The sequence below is a fragment of the Argentina anserina genome, chromosome 4 (assembly GCF_933775445.1).
Source record: "Argentina anserina chromosome 4, drPotAnse1.1, whole genome shotgun sequence".
NCBI lineage: Eukaryota > Viridiplantae > Streptophyta > Magnoliopsida > Rosales > Rosaceae > Argentina > Argentina anserina.
Window position 1 is genome coordinate 11,440,384 of NC_065875.1, and position 21,015 is coordinate 11,461,398.

The window sequence follows — 21,015 nt, forward strand, 5'->3', positions numbered from 1 at the left end:
TAAGGTGAGTCTAAACTCTTATTTCTCATACGCATCCTAACAAAGATATATGATAGGGTTTACACTTGCAATGTCGGCTTCACCTGCCTAAATACATATCTCTTTGTTCGTGAACCTTAGTTCATGCCAAAATTACTACGTTGCTATTTCTCAATAAAGTTTGGTTCGATATGAAGATTCAATATCCTACATCCTCTTGTGGTTTGTATTTGTAGAGATCTCTATTCAAGGATTTGTTCTAACATCTGAGGCGTCCCCTAGTGATAACCAAAATCCAGGAAACTCTTATGAGGAGGATTTGAGATTATGGATCAATGGATCCAATTGTGCCAAACTCGCTTTCTTCCTTTGATCGAGTATATATCGAACATAAGGTGGTCTCCACCTCTTCCTTTTGGGTGGGGTCATGTTCTCTTATTAAGACATTAAACCTTGCAAGCATATATGCAGCTTATATCTATGATCTCATCACTTTGTACAATAGTGGGGATCAAGATGAGACACAGTGGAGACAAACCACGACAATTCATGTCGTTCCACTTGAACATTCTTTGTTCTTATCTCCCTTGATGGGAAGACTGTCTCATTAAAGTGATATTCCACATATCTAGCGGAAAAAGAGATCGCTTGTCAAGGTTGAAATATAACGGACTATCTGGATACTTGTCTCTAATAAAAACACTTATTCACATTAATTGGATTCTCCATTATGCGATGTGGTGTCGCAATTTGGCATGTAGATTAATCTAGTTTAGCTCAAGGATTGTAGATCTGTGTCAATCCTAGCGAACTCAAGTATTTTGATCCTTCGATGTTATAGATTGTAATTCCTTTATCAATAATTATGGTGATAGCCAATAACTATGGGTAAGAGGTTGTGTATGCAAAAATTACATTACCTTAAACGAAAAGATTGGTGCGCATTACCATTTACCAATATTAAGACTAGTATTTTAGTCGTTTTCCGTGAGAACCAAGTAGATTTATAACTATCATAAGTAGCATTAGTTTTAGTAGTGAATGATATGATGACACATGACCAGCTTGTCGACACATCAACCAAGACCATAAATTATTTAAAGTGTCCGCAAGTTGGTTGAATTAATCCACATAATTTTTGTTAGATTCAATCTTTGAACATTATGAGAATACATATTCTTTTCATAGGATGATCTCAATCCAAATTTCTTTAAGAGATAAGCTTTGAATGATTAGTTTTACGTACGTAATCATAATGGATATAAGAAGTAGAATATGGTGTTAGTGCATATACTTATGCATCAAACATTTCACGGTTCCGTCTTAGGGGAGCGACGAAATCTGAGGATGAAATTACATCTTCAATTCTTCTATAAAAATAAATTTAAGGATTTTTACAGTACTTTGTTTCCTTAATTCTTGCTTCTATTTTATCCAAAAATATATAAGTGTCCTGGTGTAACTCCTTTAATATACAGATAGATATAACACGACCTGGGTATCCCAGTAAATCGTGTCAAAGCCCAAATATGTCGAAATCCTGAAGGTCAATTTCTTTTGACGTTGTTGGATTCATTAAATAGTTTCATATATACTTGCTAAATGAACATATGAACGTTTCTAATACTCGGTTACATCCACAGTCATTAGAGATAGTGTAAAAGAAGTAAACTGTAATCTCACTTATTCTTTTCACATGAAATAGTCGTTGACATAAATACTCCAAACATATAAAGGTTTGATTGTCTCTTGTTGGCTCTTGTTACATAATGTGTCAATGAGGTATATAGTTAAGACATAAAAATAGAATATTAACTCAAATGCTTTAGATTAATTGATAGAATCGTAAAGCGATATTTCTATCCCATAAGGTATGTACATTGTGAATCCTGAAGGATTATAAATTAGCGATCGTTGATTAATATTATTTGTTATATCCACGGATATAGTACTATTGTTATTCAATACTATTGTCGTGAGGATCGTATAATGCATTTCTTTGCATTTAGTTATCCATATCATACTAATTTTTGTGAAGTTGCTTTATTTTATGTTATACTTCGCAAAGTCAAAATATTAAAAATTGAACCACGTATATCTCAATTAATATTAGAATATTCTCAATTTATTGAGAAAAATTCATTACCTTGGTTTTATATCAACGACTGCATCAAAGTTTTGTCCAATCCAAAAAATACTTCAATACCGAAGTCTAATAAAAAATTTAGGCATATATAATAGTCATTATAATTATATCTTGGAAAATTAGTGGCAGACTATAATCGAAGTCTGAAACATTTTGAATTAACTTAGATTTGTGTCGCTCTTAAAATTGAAGAGCTTTTTCCGTTTAGTTTGATATTGAATATACTTTTTCAAATCGCTGTACTCTCATTATTCTATATTGTTTTTGTAAGAAGACATTCCATATTGCGCATGTCATATCCCCTATGCATATTTCAAACGTTACATTGTTATCAATTGCCACTGATCCGTTTGTATGAACCTACATGTTCATAATATTTGCCATTTGCTTTAGGGTTATTACTTCTTTATTATCCCTAGTTTGTTCTGAGAAAAATTCTTTATCCTGAGAGACATTTCTTTGTCTTGAGAGACATTTTTTTGTCATTCAAGATTTTAAGTATGCTTTCATGTTACGTGCAGGAAAACATGTTTGCATAATTCGATCATGGTTGAGCCTTCATTGGCTGGTAGGGGAGGTTGGTACTCAAATTCTTTAGAGTCCAATATATGTTGTGCTGGTTTAACCAATTGTAGATAGAGTACGAGACTTATTAGTTTTACAGTCTAAAATTCTAAATAGACTTACACGAAAATTAAACATACCAAGATACATTATGGCACTTTGGAGCTTTATGAAGTTGCTTTATCACAGTAAATATATACAGTTTAATTAATTGAAATGAGATTGCAAGACTAAGAATTGAAATGATCATATTTTTCGATGCTTCATGAAAATACTTTACCACAATAATTTGTTTGTCCTCTCTTTGTTTTGAATTATAAAATTCTCATAAAATTTCGTTATCATGGAAATGCTCATATAATATGCTAAATAACATAATTATAAAAATTATATAAACATAGCATATGCAACAAATAGAGCATACCATTTAACATGGTTAAGTATTTTACAAAACTTAAGCAATTATCGTATTCATGATACATGGCAATGACCATGTATAAATATATAATGCTTAAAAATTTAAATCATAGCATCACGATTTAATGACATGCTAAGTAATTAAATTTTGATAATAAGCATAGCATGTAACATGCACAATATTTAGAGAGTACTTTGCTCACATAACATATATAATTTCATTTATTTGAATTATTTATATGAATGAAATTCAATAAAACCGGCAATACTTATTTAGATCTTACTTGTCAGTTTGTCAAATAAACTGCGTCTTAAGCGATTTTTAATCTCGTGATTTCATGTTGCTCGTTATTTGGTTATGAATATATCACATGCAAAAAACAATAATATTTACATGATTAGTCACTTTAATCATATGTAATGAAATTGCATTTTATTTTAATTTACCTTATACTATGGAAGTAGTAATATATAAAAGATAAAATTGATTTCACATTTACCATTTATGCAGTAAATGTTAAATTATATATCAGTAGCAGTGAATAGTAAATATGATTAATTGAGGAGTCAAAGTAACGGAATAATTACTTTAAATTTTTACTAACAGATGTAAATTTTGAATTTACCGGAGGTAAAAACCTCTTTTCCTCACGGGCTGATTTGGGAATGCCCGGGTCGAGATCTGCAATCGCAGATCTGCGCTGCCTTGCAGCCTCGGGTCGACACGGTGAGAAGGAAGGGCGGCCCGGCCGGATCGTCATCATTTGGGGGGGGGGGGGGGCGCAATACGACCGTCGATTCTTCGAGGCGCTGCTCACCATCTTCAGGAAAATAAACATCGTCGGCGCGAGCTGCAGATCGGAGAAGAAGAAGCGGGGTGCCCAGAGTAACTTTCTGGGTGTCCGGCAGATCTATGCTGAGGTCAAGGCCTGCCATTGCAGATATGTGCCAAGTGTCGTCGGCGAGAGGTGGCGTCAGTGCTTCTAGTCGCAGAACACTAACAAGGCAGATAGTGCGGACTAGAGAAAACAAAGATGTCGATTGGTGTTGGTGCTAGCAAAACTCTCTAATTTCTTTTCTTTGCCTGAAAACTCAGAATCAAAACAACGTGCTGATAACATGTTGTAGGGAATATGGAATTGAATCTACTCATCTCATTGATAATCTCTTTTATATAGAGGTTATAATTACAATAGAAGTAAATTGTAATTACAATGATAATTAAGACTACATAATAGTGATTGATCCGTTATGTCCGTTGATTATAAACGTCATTAACTCATTCCATTATTTACTTTAACTAAAACACAATAATGGTGTTTTTCTTTCAACAACTACAACTTTTAAGGCAACTAAACAATCAAACGACCATAAACCCTAGAGTTTGATGTTAAATGCCTCTTGTTTGCCCCTCCATTTCTTTCTTCCCAAGTATGGAAACTACATATTAATTCAGTTAAAAAGACCCCGCTTTTTTACTTTTCTGAAAACAAAAAGACGTCTGCTGCGGCTCTGCCCATAACTCCATGGCCGGTAGAAAGCTTGTTAGGGACTTGTTCCTCCACAGACAATCCCTCTACCTTCACTCTCAGGTCCTTCTCAGCCCACATCCCTTTCAAAGATTGAAGCTTTCCTCTCTTTATTTGATTTGATTCTCACTTTTAGTTTTGTGGGTTTTCTGGGTGAGATAGGCTTCAGGCACGAAAACTCGATTGCTTATAGGAAACGGGTATTCCGGGAATCGTCTATACAGTGTCTTCAATGAGTTTTCGAAGCAAGTCAAGGAGGAAACCAATAAGTACTTCTCATTCTCTCTCTCTCTCTCTCTCTCTCTCTCTCTATTTTGCATTTGTAATGTTGATTAGGGTGTGTTTAGTGTGAGCCCGACACTCTATTTTGGTAAATTAGATTGGTAAAATATACTTGGTAGGATAAAGGTTTCAACTTTTTTGGGTAAAGATTGATTTTTTTTATCGGTATTAGTTGTTCAGATTAATGTTGGTTTGCTAGTTGGAACGAGTCATTGGTAATAGGTAGGATTGCCAGTTGATTGTGCAGTAAAAGTTTTGTGAATTTGCTTTTTTGTTTTTTTTTTAGCTTCAGACCGGTGCTTCTGATCATGAGTTTTATTTATAGCAGTTTCAGTAAAGTCAGTGTGATTTCTGTGGCTGCAGGAATCCGCAGTTTAAAAAGACGGTCAAGGAGCTGAAGGAGCAGGTGGAAGAGCTCAAGGGGGTCAAAGAAGACCTGAAAGTTAGGTAATTATGTGATACAATGCTATATGAAGTTGTAAAAATTTTCGCTTGTAGGCTGAGACATACCCTTGTATGTCAAGGCTCACGGGGCACTCTCTCATGGCGGCTCTGAGATGATGAACTCGCAAATGCAGAACAAAGAAGACAACAGAGCAGCTGTACAAGCAGGTGGATGGTGTTTGGACAGAGGCTGAAGAAGTAGCAAAGAAGGTATCAATTCAGAAACTCTAAAATCTGCAGTGCTGCATGAACATAGAAATCTGGGCGTGTGTGTGGACATAGGACTTTGTTAGAGGCTCTTTATTAGGTCTGTGTATGTGATTGTAACAACTTAATGCCCTTCTTATAGATATTTAAAATATCGAAAGAAAATTTACAATGGCTTTAACTATCTGGTCAAGCATGTTTTCCATGATTACATTTAAATGGATGTGCATTTGGGTGGTTGGATACTTCTCTTAAGCACCAATTGTTATTGCCACTTCGCCAATTGGTCATAATTAATAGTCATAAGATATTGCATCTGTTTCGACATCTATTTTTTCATTTGACAATTACATGTACAGGTCTCTGCAAACGTAAAAGAGAAGATCTCAGCTGCCACAGAAGAGGTCTGATTGTTAGTTTTTATTTTACCTTTTACCATGTACTGCTAGATACTTTGATTAGCTGATATTTTTCTGTTTACCTCTATTTGTCCAATTTAGGTCAAAGGATCTTTTCGAATAGGAAAAGAGCAGGCTTCAGGGTCTACTGGTGCTTCAGATGATCATGTTGCTGATGAGAAGAACGAAAACAAGGCCTCGTCCACTGAAGACAAACACCAGCACTCAGGGTCGAGTGACAATGCCAAAACATTCTTTGCTAAATATAGGTCAAGGGTTTCTTCATCAAATTTTTCCTCTTTCCTTCATAGATTTAAGGAAGCAAAGTTTGTTGACATGGCCAAAAAAGGATATGACATTTTAAAGGATGAGTTAAATGGTAATCCAAGTAAGAAAAAGCATCTAGGACTTGACCCTTCATCCATCCCGCGAGTTGAAAGAAGTGCGACAAGTGACATTTCTGTTGTACCCACCAAACAATCTCGTTTGAGCAAAAAGTGGGAGGCTATCAGAATGAAGGTCAGTTTATCAGCTTCTGCAAAATGTTACGAAGAATTTTATCTATTTGCCTCTTCTCATACTGTATGTGAAATATTTTTATTTCTTTCTCTTACATAGATGCAATCAAATCCTATAGTCAAGCGTATCAGTGGCATAAGTGAACCCGTTAAAATAAAAGGCGAGGAGGTAAATTATTGCAATTCAAATGTTATTTCTTATCTTTACATTCTAGTTTCTACATTTTGGTGGGAAGAAATAATCATCTTGAACGTTTATTGTTTATAATTTTCATAATATGATGCTGTTATGGATGCAATCATTTTTATTTACGCGGGTGTGTAAAACAATAGTGAATAACTGCTTCAGGTTTTTGTGATCTTGGCTTTCAGCTGTCCCCAGTAGTTTAATGTATACTACAACTAGCTCCATCATTTTCCCTTGTTGAAATTGGCAGATCATTGATGAGATGAAGGAACGCTTGGAAACTACTGATAGCCCAATAGTTCACAAATTTCTGGAGTATGCTTCTGAACATTGTTACTTGTTCTGCTCATTGGTTATAGATTAGTTTCAGCCTAAAGGTATAAAATAGAGTGCTTGATTTTGCCATCCTGTCTTGTCCAGTATCAATGAAGCTATTTTTCAAGAAACAGATGCTGCAGCATCAATCAAGGAGATCCATGCCCGAGATCCGTATGTTCATAGTGCCGTTTGCCTTGTCATATGTATCATATACTTTGATTACTGTAATGATATCTTTTATCTCATTGGAATATTTTAAATGGATTAGGTCTTTCTCATTACCTGACTTTTTGGTCGAAGTACAGAATGCGGTCAAACCGGTGCTAAATGCTTACACGAAGGTAAGTAATTCTTGAATTGTGGCACTCTCTTTTTTAATTTTCATCAGAAGAGTAAAGTTGATTACCTTCACCGGAATAAGAAAAACATTGTATCAACAGGGAGATATCGAAACATTGAAGAAGTACTGTGCTAATGAGGTTATTGAGCGGTGTAAAGCTGAGCGTCAGGCTTTTCAAAACCATGGCATCTTTTATGATAACAAGGTAGGGAAGTTTCTCTTTCCCTTGAAGATATACTAACATCATGCCAAAGCTTGTTGTATTCTGCATTGACAATATCATAAGAACACTTTAATATTCAGATATAACTTTGATACTTGAGTCTGAAGACTATCCCCTCCACAAAAGTATGAGAAGTGGAGTTGGAGGTATTGTTAAAGAGTTGATGTATAAACATATTATAACAGAATATTATTATCCATATAAGTCTCTGCTTAAGCTAAACAATAATTAGTTAATCAATGTGTGAAATTTGGTTAGTGAACTTAAGTAAGCTCCTTTCCAGTTTGACACACTCTGATATGATGGCCATGTCTTTTCATTTTAAATGGCAATAAACAGTCACAGTTGTAGCCATATCATTTTATATCATGCTGTTTGCATAATGTGGAGAGGTTATTAAGATTACTACATAACAGCTTTACGTGTTCTACTTGGTTGGTTATATTTTCTCTACCTTTTGTATTTGGTCGAAATGTGTAAGGGAAACATTTTCAGAGCGTGCTGTGTGAGGCGCATGGATGTATCCATATAATGTTACTAATAAATGGTTGTCTTTTGGGACTGCAGATTCTACATATATCTGAGGTGGATGTAAAAGAAACCAAAATGCTGGGAGACTCTCCCACAATCATTGTATTGGTAGGTGTTTTCTATTATTACCTCAATTGCAAGTGTTGTACACAATCTGATAGTCTAATAATAATGACTCTTTCCACAAACTTTGTTGCAGTTCCGAACACAGCAAGTCTATTGTGTACGTGATAAAAATGGTGCAATAACAGATGGTGGTGAGGTATAAATTTCATATATTTAAGTGCGCTAATGTTCTTTTCCAGTGATGAAATTGCTAAAAACAAGTGCCAGAGTGAGAATAGTATAGTCAATTAGTCATATAACTTCTGAAAAGGAAGTTGTTTGGGTTTAGTTGGTGATTTTGACAGTTTGTGATTCTGTGTGGGTGCATCTTTGAACCATTCATCTCTTTAGAAACATATTCTTTCTCCATTATCGTACTTATTGGAAATTTTATGTGTATTAACTCATGTTTGTGAAATATGAATTGTTCCATTAGGATACGATCCAAACTGTACTACATGGCTGGGCCATGCAACCCTGTGATCCCGAAGAACTTCCTGAAGGTGCTCTATTTTCGATATGGATAGTAAGAGAAATGCAACAATATGGAATTCAAGCCCTAATTTAGTTTATTTTTCTGATCTTAACTGATTTGTGTCATTTTGTTTTTCCTGTGTTGTCACAACTTCTCTGAGTATTGTGATTTATCACCGGGAATTTTGTATTATATATTTCAATTCAATGTAGTTCTTTACTGAGAGAAACAAATCTAGATTCCTCCAAAATTTATTTTTTGGGAGGGACAGATTTCATTCTGAACAAATAAAGATTGTCTATACGAATTCTTTGACTTTTTGTTACTGCATACTGTGGATCACTTCTTTCTTTCTTTCTCTCAGTTCCTTCTTGCTTTCTTTGGTTTTCAGATTCCCATTATCAACCCCTTGGTTGAGGTTCAAAAACTAAATTTAGGAGATGCCTCTAGTATGTCTTATTCTTGAACTTTTTTATTTAAAGGACTCTTGAACTTTTTTTGTTCTTCCGAGTTTCTTTCTTTTCGGCATCGGACTAGTTTCTATAGTAGATATTTCTCTGCAAAACGATTTCAACAACGTAGTAATTAATTATCATGAAATTTGCGGCCGTGGTTTGATATTCGAATTAGCATTTGACACTTGAATTTGAATGAATTGTTATGAATATCTCAACATATTCCCCGATGTATAAGCATAGTCCTCTCCTAGTGTAACCTGTGTGTTATTCCAAAGTGTGTGAACTAGTGACTACTTCCATAAAGGGTGTGCATGCACCATGTACGCGCAATATCATCTACGTACAAAGAGTTTAGCCAATCTGTCAATACAGAATATACATCTCAAGCATTTGTTCGTCCAAGATAGAAGACAACATTAAATGTCAAGTTAAAGCAAGTACAAAGCCATATAATCATACTTGACTAATTTCCAAGTCATAAATATTCACAACATTACATTCAGGTCCTAGATGGTCACCTTCTAAGCTAACCAGTCCCCAAAATTCCCTTTCTTCTTCAAGCCACCTAGTACCAAGACCTTTCACAATCTTTGAGCCTATCTTTTCGTTCAAGAACAAGGGATTCTCTCCGGGAACATATCGGTAATCAGGTCTTAAGTCTTTGTACGGAAATATGTTGTTAACCGGACCACAGCTCATCAGAACTCCATTTCTCAACACATGGTGAACAACCCCCTCTATAATCTCCCCCCCCCCTGAAAAGCTTGAAAGTGGTGCAACTACAAACAACTGGATACACCACATCCCCGGAGTGCCTGACTTTTCCTTCTCCTATGCTTTCCACGGTTGTGATCGCAAGAAACTAGCCATGATCTTCAGTTGCCTTTCTTGCAACAAAGCCTTCGAGCAATCGAAGAGTGATCGATCTTTTAAGCATCAATCCTTCTGCAGCCAGGTCTGCAGGATGGACTACAACATTCCACGGCAACTGAACTTTGAGAAGCATAGCTCTTAACTTGCTGTGTTTGGATGAAGTTAAGCATGATGAAGCTCATATATATAAGTTATGTGGAATATCAAAGGGTAGCTTTCTATGGGGGGAAGTATGTGTTAAATGCTATAAGGTGTTGCATTGAATGACAAATATTGAGCTTTCTCGTTCAATGCATATGTTAAAAGAAAAAAGAGGCGACGGATTTCCACTAATTTGGACGCAGTTCGATATGTAACACATTACATTTCCCCAAATGTGGTATTCCAAATGACATATTGCTAACATATATTTCCAGAACATACTTAGATGGAAAATGATGAACTCCTGCGAAAATCGATGTCGTATACTCATATGTAATATGATTTATCGTAAATTGGATTTTCTTTTCTCGAAATAAAATAAAAGGAAGGCCAAAATAAGCTCAGAACCAAGAATGAGTTCCATGCTACAGTGCTAGTTATGTTTTGGTGGGATTATGAAAGAGCAAACAATCATGTGCCTATAAGTAGCAGCAAACTCAATTACTGCAGAAGGGATACCATTAGTCATGAACAAGAAAGAAGACGAGTCACAGACACCTGATAGACATAACGATTGCAGACTGTTAAGGCTAACAAAATAACTTAGTAGTAGTAGTAGTTCGACACAAAATACAGCCAACAGCCAACTTTGTTAAACACGGTTTCAAATGATGGAAGCAACCTTCCAGGTCAAAAATATAAGAGAATCACACCAAGGGACTGGGTCCTAGATAGTCAGCATGTATCCCAACCAATGCCTGAAACTCCCTTTCTGCCTCAAGCCACTTCGCCCCGATGACAATGAAACGTACGGCAACACCTTTCTCAATCCTAGAATTCTTGTCATTCATGAAGATAGGATTCTCCCCTGGAACATAGTTGTAATCAAGCATTTTCGAAGAAGAAAGATACACATTCTCAATTGGACCACATCTCAATATAACTCCCTGCTTGAGCACCTTGTGCACCACTCCCTCTAGGATCTCTCCTCTGAAGAGCTTAAAGGAGATGGCTTTGAAAGTAACTGGAAAAAGAACATCCCCGGTATGCTGCCTGACTTTTCCCTCTCCTATTTTCTCAATAGTTGTGAGAGCAAGAAGGTATCCAAGGTCTTTAGTAGCCTTTCTCTTTGCAAAATCATCCAACAGTCGAACAACAATTGCCTTTTGGAGCATCAATCCCTTTGCATCCAAGCTTTCAGCTGGGATTACAACATTCCACTGCAACTCAGTTTTGAGAAACATTGTCTTTGTTTTACCTGTCAGATAATTAACAGATGAAGCAGCAAGCAATTGCATATTAGCTGATATCGCTGAATTCTTGTCAAAAAGTATACTAACTTGCCCGGTTTAGGTCAAATAAATGGTATGGATTTACAAGAGAACTAGAGTACAGTGAAAATGACAGCTAAAGTCTTCAAAAGAACAAAAAATGTGTGCATATAATAGTGTGTTGATAAGCAAGTGCAGGGCATATCAATTGTTGTATTCATACACTAAAATAAGCCATGACTTTCTGGCTTTTGTCCCATATATCACCATATTAAAAAAAGGCATTCCCAAAGGAACTGAAAGATTCTGAATTACAAAATAGAGCAGAGAGAACTCACAATAGTATAGAATTATGTACAGAGAGAGATTTATAGATAGAAGAGGTAACACATAACTCAATAAATTCATAGAACTACTTCAATGCATCTTAACCCAGATAGGGACCAAAAATTAAGCACTGGAGTCTAACTCAGAAACTTGATAATAGGTCATACAGGAGATCAGCCAAGGATTGGGCTATATTTAAACATTCAACAAAGATAACCATCATTGTCTTGGCTATAAGACCACAACAAAACTTAAATCACTCCCGACATAATTTCGGACACTCCACATGCATATATGATAAACAGAGACAGACTTGTACACTAAATGTTGCGGGGGTTTTCGCCCATGGCCCTTTTCTTCTTCATTGATTGCTTGCCATGGGATCAAACACACCCAAACCACAAGGAACTCAGGGAACCATTACCCATTTGACTCTACAACGAGGCAGGACTATTTTCTGGACAATAAGTATATATTAGTGAATGTTCAAGCAAGTTACAGCGAATTCACGCATATGAACGTAGATTATTAAATTTTATAAATTTTTGTAATAATTGTGTAGATTTCGTAAAAGCAAACCTTTAATTTGCAAACATGGATCAACATGATCATAGAGCAACAGTAAGTAATGAAAATGTACATTCCATGAAACTTTTCAAGTCAGCTTATAAACTCGAAACTGAACTCATGCAACCCTATAGGAGTTATCACAAAGATTGCAAGTTCAAACTGCTTAAAACAAAATCGGGATACTAGAACAAGTCAAAGAAAATACCCCAAGACATAGGGCTATACGGTAGTCATTTCTCTGAAATGTGGGAAAAGTTTTCTACAAGACTGAATAATTATCTGTTGTAGATGATTCTTGATTCTACGGAAAGAGGATGAAACCTTCTACTATGATTTAGAAGCTTAATCATCATTTGAAGAACTGAATAAACCAGATGAGCTTTGAAACTCAGTCGTCACTCACTGTAAGCACCTAATGTCTATATGATAACTCTCGTTTCTCAGCCAAATTAAGCCGATAATATATATCAATATTATGCTACTGGAAGAACCCAACAACTTGTATAATCAGTTCATGGATAGGAGGACCACAACTGTAAAGGATAATTGTGCTAATAACCAAGCTTTGATATATTTGAAATATTTTATTAAAATAAAAGGTAGATCATTTAGATTCTAACCAGAAACCAAATTGTTGAACCATGAAACCTGTAGCTTTTACTCACCCGAAAACACTTACCATATAAGTTTCAATTTCCCTCCCAGTCTTCGACACTGCTAGAAGCAAAATGTCTCTCTCTTTTTCTACTTTGGTTTCCCAGAGAAAACTAAAAAAACAAATGAGTAGACCTAAACTACATACAGCTGTAGGTGAGGATATGTAATGACCTATTTTCCCTTAAGCTATTTTATATCAATATAATATTTATTCCAAAGAGAAAAATAAGACACTATTTATTCTACACGATCTACATGATTTCTTTTGTAAAATAACAAAATCAAATAGAACAACCGCACAATGTGAATTAACAGTTATTACCATTTGATGTAGTGATATAAGTCTCATCTTCTTTAGAATTTATCGTGAGGGTTTGACTAACAGAAGACTAATCGTAGTGTTAATCATTTGTTGATGCGATGAAAAGAAACTCGAATCATTATATAATACCCCAACCAAGAATATATTCTTCAAAAAGACAAAAAAAAAATAGCTTAGCATCCTCCTGAGCTAATTTTTATTACTGAACTAACAAGTTTTTAATTCTTTTTTATTAAATGGAACTTAACTTACAATTTATCTTTAACAAAGTTAGGCAGTAGATCAGTTTAGATTTACAATGAAAAGTTACTCATGATTCATTACTGTAATTCTGCCATACCAATTTATGTAGATTAAATTAAAAAAACTCAATGAAGATAGCTGTACGCCTATACTCAAAACATGAGTTCCAAACAGTTGCATGGGAGGAATTGAAAAACATCTAAAGAGAGAAAACAGATTAATATGACACATATGCTATCAGTCACAACTATCAACCATCAAGAAGCATTTGAATCTACACCTGAGTAACTAACTATTTAATGACAGGAAACACAATTTCCTGAATGATTCCTCACTCAATACCTACTTGATAAGAAGGTTCAGTGTGGCGTAGTAGTACTAGTTCCTTTGTAGAATGAAATACATGATAGCATAGATATTAATACCCAATTTCTCATGTGGTACACTAACCCCCCCTCCAAAAAAAATACCCGAAATAGTTGCTCAGATTCCTTTAAAATCTGTACAAGCCGGGTCATTTCAGTAGAAAATGCTATTCTTTCGTCAGTCTAACACATTCCCATTACTAAACCACAGAAACCCTTACTCCAACAACAAGAAAATTCCACAAACTCAATTCTAACAAAAAAACAAACTTCTATAAATTTTCTCCACATAAACCAATACAACACACAGCTGTTCTATTACTTAAAATTCCCTTAAAGCCTCCCAATTTTCCATGAGAAAAGACTCAACCTTTGGTAAGCTAGACACACATCCCATTTTAACTGACAAAAGAAACCCCATTTCTTCAAATTCCCATCAGACCCATCAATTTACATGAGAAAAGAATCAATCCTTCTTCAAAATCCAAGAACAAATCTTTCTTCAGTACGAGACAACCCATTTTAACCAACAAACACTAACCCAATCACTCAAGCATTCGACAAACAAAGACATATTCACAAACCCAAGTCATTTTCCTCACGCTATATCAAACCAAACTAACCAAAACAACATGGTAGAAAAGTAAACATAGGAAAGGATTAAGGAAAAGACGTGACCTTTGAGAAATGAAAGCTTACCCTGAGACAGAAGGGAGCGTATTAGACCCGGTGTAGCTGATGAAGAAGAAGCTCCAATTCAATAGAGTGGAGTTGTGACTTGGTCCTCTCTGCTCACTGGGTTAGTGGGCACTGTGAGGAAAGACGCACCCTTTTTGTTTGTCTTTGACGTGCGTTTTGGTTTTTATTGGCTTTGGCTGCATTCTCAGTGAGTTTTACTTTTAACTATTTACTTCGGCAATTTTTTTTTCCGATTACACTTCGACAGTATTCCAGTGTAGGGTGTAGAACCAAATAGAGGATTCAAGATAACTTGGTCATTGGATACATTAGTTACTTGCCTTCTTGGTATATTTTCAACTTTCAAGAATCGAAGTTGTCATGAATCAAAGACAGATGGAATGTAGAAAGAAAGAATCTTAATAGAAATGATTCATGAACTCTCTGCCCCTTGATTATGAAGTTAGGAGTTTTTGAGGAATTGATTTTTAATAATGATGAGGTGGTACTTATAATTTTTACCTATTACTTCATGTTAGTCTTCATAGAATACTTTACCTGGAAACACTCGCTTTCAAATAACTGTTATTGCAATTCGAGAATATATGAATTATTATGGAAAATATTTGTGTCCAGACTAGTATGTGTCGTATGAACACATACGTCTAATCCTCTCTTATTCTAATATTTTTGTATCGTGATTTTATATGTTAACCGTTCAAAAATTTAATCGTTTAATAAAGATCGTCTCTGTAAAATATGAATTGAAACAAAAATCGTTTGCTAAGTCGATTACATCAAATAAATGAACGGTACTTGTGAAAGTTAGTAATCTCATAATCAGCCGTCTGTTTGTTTGATACAATCGGCTATGCAAACAATATTTGTTTACATTGATTTCTTGCAAAAGTGATATTTATTGATTAACAAAACTTTACGGTTAAAATTTTGTATTCACACTAACGAATGTATAGAGATAAGAGGAGTTTGAACGCACACGTCCATATCAGTATGAGTACAAATATTTTCCAATTATTATTGTTGTACGGTTAAATCCTCATTTATATGAATAAATGATTTAACTGAACTGGCATAGTATGGGATTCCAATTTCACCGTAGCACCAATTTAAGTATACAAGGTGTATCTTGCAGCAGTACTAACAGGTTCTGTTCCATATTCTATTGCTCGTAAAGAGAGAAGGCAATCCCAACAACACGAGGCACATTAAGTGTTCGCGCTCTCTAGTATTTTGTGAGTAGGGTTGGTGAACGTTCTCAACGGGGAATGATGCGTAGGCGTGCCAATACTCTGCGTACGATGATGTTGTTGTTGATGATGTTGTTGTTGACTTCTAATTTAACGATTGTGATGAGGTTGAGAACTTTCCTCGCCTTGGTCCACCGTGTAGGTCGCCTAGATGTCCAAGCCTTCTTTCACGTCTCTTCGCAAGTCACCTATTGATACTTAGCCGCTGAGATGCGAGTAAGTAGAGCTTTAAAATAGGTGGATGCAGGTTGTAGGTTGCTAAGGGCGTGAGGCCTTTAGCGGTTTGGATGTTGTTACTTCGAGAAAGACTTTGAGAGATAATTGCCTCGAGGAGGACTTTGATAGCTTTTCCCCGATGGGTCTTTTGTTTAGCAGATGTGCTAGTTTTGTGTGTTGAGAATTGTGTCTTTCTTCCTCGTCAGAGCCTCTATTTATATAGGCTTGCTTCCTCCTTGATGAGATTTACTTTCTTATAGGATTCATTGACGGAATAATATTTTTAACTGTAGATATCGATTAAGTATATCAAAAAACCTTTGATAAGATTACTTCGTATGTAATTATACTAAATAATAACTTTTAGGAGTGATAGGTATTAAGCCACAGATATTGGCTTAATAATATGTCGTAGGCAATAGAGATTTAATTGCCCTTGAGAGGATCTTCTGTTCGTGCACATCTCCTCGAATGCAATAATTAAGGAAGATCACTTGATAGCAGGCACTTCTTGGACGTACGTAGAGATATCTTCTAGGTTAAGTAGTCCCCTTCTGCGTGCAGGGCTCCAACTTGATTAAGGAATGTCATCTCCTCCGGCCGTGCATATCTAGATCTTCAATCCATCCTTGATTAACAAAATCTTCCTCCTAGCTCCATCTTTGTAGGCAAATAGTACACCATTAATTACCATATATTTGATAATCAATAATAATTCGATGTATAGCCGAATTCGCCTTATATATTACTTGCTCGTTAAGTAGGTTTGGTGTAACCCTAATTAAAACTCGCAAGCGCACGAATCGTCGTTAGTTTAATGTGCAAGTACGAGATCTTTCCAATTAGGGATTGAGAATCGATTTAATTCTAACTTAATTTATCTACACTAAGAACATAGATTTTAGGTTTCAAATAACAAATTATAAAAGAAACAAATAAGATAGAACTTAGAGTATTAGAATCAATCACTATCAATCATATTTATGTATCAATGCAACTAATGGATTCTTTTGTATATCTAAATGACAATTCTCGTATCTAAGTCCGGTACGGCACTTAGACCATCGTTTCCTTAAGTGTATCATACTCTCCAAGTACGGCAGAGGTCGTATATCCTAGCATGCAGTATATCCAGGTACGACATAAATTTAACATAAAGGACTCATTATGTTCTAGAAAACAAGAGAATCATGCAAACCATTACTTCAGGTACGATAATAATGTAATTCACAACTCTTGATCACATGAAGCTAAGTTGAATTATATTGTAGGTACGTCTCAAATTTATTTTCTAATTACTAGATGTAAAGCCCTAAGGTGATCACTCAAAGAACTTAAACATAAAGCATCAATTCAAATAGTGACTAAGAATTCATCATAAAAACAAAATTATAAATCCATCAATTAAACATCAAATTTCATAAACAATCATGATAGGGCATCATCCTAACACTAGAAAAGGTTTAACAAACTATGACTCAATAACATAAAAGAATGGAATGGTGAAGATGGATGAATGGTCTCTGCTCTTTTGGCGTCTACATTGTGCTCCAGAGACATCCTCTTATATGAAATTCGTGCTCCCTTATATAGGGAAGATTATTGCTCATCTTTGACTTCAATTTTCTTGTAAGACTTAGATTTTAGACTCCTATCTTAATATGGAATGGGAACATCTTGAATATCTTTTGTAAAAGTAGGAATCCATGTACTCTTTGCATCTTCATCTGGATAATTGACCTTGATGTATTGGAATTGAATGAACTTGGCAACACAACTTGAGTTCTCCATAAATGCTAATGAACCTGGACAGGTTTCAACTCTGACTTCTTATTACTCGAACGATTATAACTTCCTCTCAGAGTATCGAAATCAAGTTCCTAAAATCCTACATAAAATAGACTTATGTATCTTTCCAATAATTAAAGACTCACGGTCTGATTCGATCTGAAACTCTCACAGTAGCTCAGAAAATTTGAATGTTCTGCACATGCAGATTCTGATAATGAAGAATATAATCGCCATTTAATCTTTATTATCTCATTTTAGCCTGTTTTCTTCTCTCTTTGAGACAAACCTAGAAACACACTAAAATAACATTAATCAATCATAAATTAGAGAACTAAACATATAAACTAAGGATATGATGCATATAAATATAGGATAATATGAACACATCAATACTTGAACTCAACGACATCGGGTTATGGGAATTTGCCCGGAAACACGTATTAAGAATGAATATTTTTTGCTCAAACATTAAGCACAGAAACTCATCTACTAACATAACTCCTCTACAAGACTACAATGCTACCAAACAATGCAATACGCACAATTAGAAACTGAGCATTGACAAATCAACCAGCTAAGTCTGGAACATGAAATTTTGACATGACCATCTGAACATATGAACATCAAATTTGCTTTACAAATTGGAAAAAAAAAAAAGGATAGATATCGCTCTAGAATGGTAGTATCTAAAAAGAGTGGTGCTTCCGCCGACAAACTGTTCACCCCAAATTTTGGTTGTAGTTCATCCGCAGCTTTATCATACTTGTTACCAACAATTCAATATTGTTTGCCACAGACCAACTCACAAGGAAGCACACAAGGATTCTCCAGGCTCTAAACTGATGACCCTTAATTAATGCATCTCTTCCTCATCGCCACTACTAACCAATACTCGAACAGGTTATCATTCAATTGTTTGCTTTCATTTGTTTGATCCTTTTCAGTGTATCTGGAATTTCAGTTCCGTATTGGCATCCTAATTCTTCGAGTCCAATATTCAATCCTCAGTACACAGACAACCATGCCAGTTAACTACTGTAAACTACATAAATCATCTTTCACCAAGCTAAGGTTCAATATACTCTACAAAGTACAAACTCATCACCTCATATCTGCATATATGAGATATGAGATTCACAAGCTGTGAACGGTGCAATTGGGACTCTAGATTCATGCTGCTTCTTGTTGTATCATTTTCTGTAAAGTCAAGAGCGTAGGTTAAGAAGTAAGCTACTAACCTTGTAAAACAAATTTGAAATCCCCCAAAGCTCAAGGAATAAGTTGAGAAGCTTACCAGAGATACCAAATAATTGCCTTGCTTGAGACCGAGGCTTCCACCAGCCAGAAAGGCTTGGATGGAACTGAACTGCACAGCAAGCTACACAAATGCAAACCCATTAATAAAAACACAATTAGATTCAACTCATTCAAGCAGTTGACTACAAGTTGTCTCAGATGCGCTTGTAGTTCAACCTTAATTATTGGAAATCAAATGTTCTTTCTAATAGAACTATGTACTGGTCGTCTTCTTTCTTAAGGTACAAGTAACCCTTGTAACTGGTACAAATTACAGAGTATCTAAATTTACTAACTGCCTAGCTAATTCCGGTATAAAATCATCAAAATTGCATAACTTATTTAGAATAAGGAGGAAAGGCAAACCTGAAAACAGCAGCTAGTCTCTGAACGAACATATTACATATCTAAATAACATGGCAATTATTGGAACTCCAAGCTGCTGATGACGACGTAGGATCAAGATTTGCAAGAGTTGACTGAAAATCTGAAAGAGGATCAACAATTGCTTGATCATCAGAAGTCTTGAAGATTTGATTCCTCCGCATATCTGAGGTGGATGCAGATGCAGAGCAGTCTGAGGAGGAGAGAATAGAAATGTTGTCGATGGGAGCCATTGATGGTTGCTCCTCGGTGCAGTGTCGTTTTGAAGGAATCCTTAACATAGGTTGCTCCTGCTGCTCTAGTTGATGATGATAATCTCGTTGGCTCCAGTATGAGGCCTCTTTCGTTCAGGATTAGCAGAACAAAGAACCGAAGGTGAACTCCACTGCTTATATTCCATTACAGAATGTTCATTCGTTGGTTCACATATGAGGTGACCTCCACAGCTTTTAATTTCGCGGCTGGCAAATTCAACTCGATATACATACGGCCTACTACCCAACAGCGTTCCTTTTATATCACCAGATAATGGAATATAACTAAGCCACATATAGTCCGGGTCTGAGTAATTCTGAAACACTAGAGGTGTATTCTCTCCAAAACTGAACTGATATATATACACCCCATTGATCGTAATATTCACATGTAGAATTCTAAAGTTAAAATAAAAAACCAGAAACAGCCAACAACTCCCCAACAATTTCATCAATAAACTCAGCCTCGTACCTATGAATTTAAGAGAATATATTTTTAAGAAATGAATAAAGTTCAAGACTAATTGTATCTTAACAGAATATAAACTTGCAAAATAATCATCTAGTTAGTAAAAGGGTTAAACACATACTTGCCCTCCTGGTAATGCCATCCAGACAAATTTGCTGCTTCTTCAAGAGCCTTCTTCCATTTGCATATGCTATCCTTGTACTTGCATTGATCATGTTTAGCAAATGCGTCGCCGAAATCACTTGTTTGGTTTCGTACATGTGAGGGATCTACCATGTAAAAAATTGATCTGACCTCTTGTCCTTTTGAACTTTTGCATTCAAGTATCTGGACCATGCCAGTTCATCCAAGCACCACCTTGAGGATGCATAAGTTTCAGAGAAGACAATTGATGGAAACTCTAGACTCCTCAACTGCTTTGAGGAGCTGTTGTGATATGTCTTCTCCTCTTTCAAGCTTATCATCTCTGAAGGTCGGAATTCCCCTGCGCACAAAGCCTTGTACAAATGATCTGTAAAATCATAGCGCGTATCCTCGCCTCGAAAACTGAGGAACACCTCGTATTTGTAATGATTTTGGTTATGATCACTGGGAGATACTGAGAGAGAAGATGAAGAACTGTCTGCTTCAATGTGCAGAGAAGCTATAGTATCCGTGCTTTGCTTTTCTCAATTCCCCTCTAACTCTAGTAGTTAGATAGTTTCTTTGTGCCTGCTGCAGTAATTGCATATTCTATGCAGCTATGAAAATACCTAATTAACATATTCTA

The 21,015-nt window shown here is 35.6% G+C and overlaps 2 protein-coding genes and 1 pseudogene across 2 annotated transcripts; 1 reads left to right on the plus strand and 2 right to left on the minus strand.

The window, feature by feature from the left end:
- Positions 1-4,564: 4,564 nt before the first annotated feature.
- Positions 4,565-8,970, plus strand: LOC126791117 (mitochondrial import inner membrane translocase subunit TIM44-2-like). The gene is made up of 14 exons (XM_050517522.1): positions 4,565-4,698; positions 4,798-4,904; positions 5,281-5,364; positions 5,496-5,571; positions 5,928-5,972; positions 6,069-6,485; positions 6,585-6,653; positions 6,922-6,986; positions 7,092-7,160; positions 7,258-7,330; positions 7,430-7,534; positions 8,120-8,191; positions 8,283-8,345; positions 8,625-8,970. Exons 1-14 carry the CDS (start codon positions 4,633-4,635, stop codon positions 8,754-8,756), a joined length of 1,443 nt encoding a protein of 480 aa, XP_050373479.1. The 5' UTR covers positions 4,565-4,632; the 3' UTR covers positions 8,757-8,970.
- A 604-nt stretch (positions 8,971-9,574) lies between these two features.
- Positions 9,575-10,127, minus strand: LOC126792173 (DNA-directed RNA polymerase V subunit 7-like; annotated as a pseudogene).
- A 484-nt stretch (positions 10,128-10,611) lies between these two features.
- On the minus strand, positions 10,612-14,729 carry LOC126791390 (DNA-directed RNA polymerase V subunit 7-like). The gene is made up of 2 exons (XM_050517838.1): positions 14,590-14,729; positions 10,612-11,393 (listed from the first exon to the last, which is right to left on the minus strand). Exon 2 carries the CDS (start codon positions 11,377-11,379, stop codon positions 10,843-10,845), a length of 537 nt encoding a protein of 178 aa, XP_050373795.1. The 5' UTR covers positions 11,380-11,393; positions 14,590-14,729; the 3' UTR covers positions 10,612-10,842.
- Between the last annotated feature and the right edge of the window lie 6,286 nt (positions 14,730-21,015).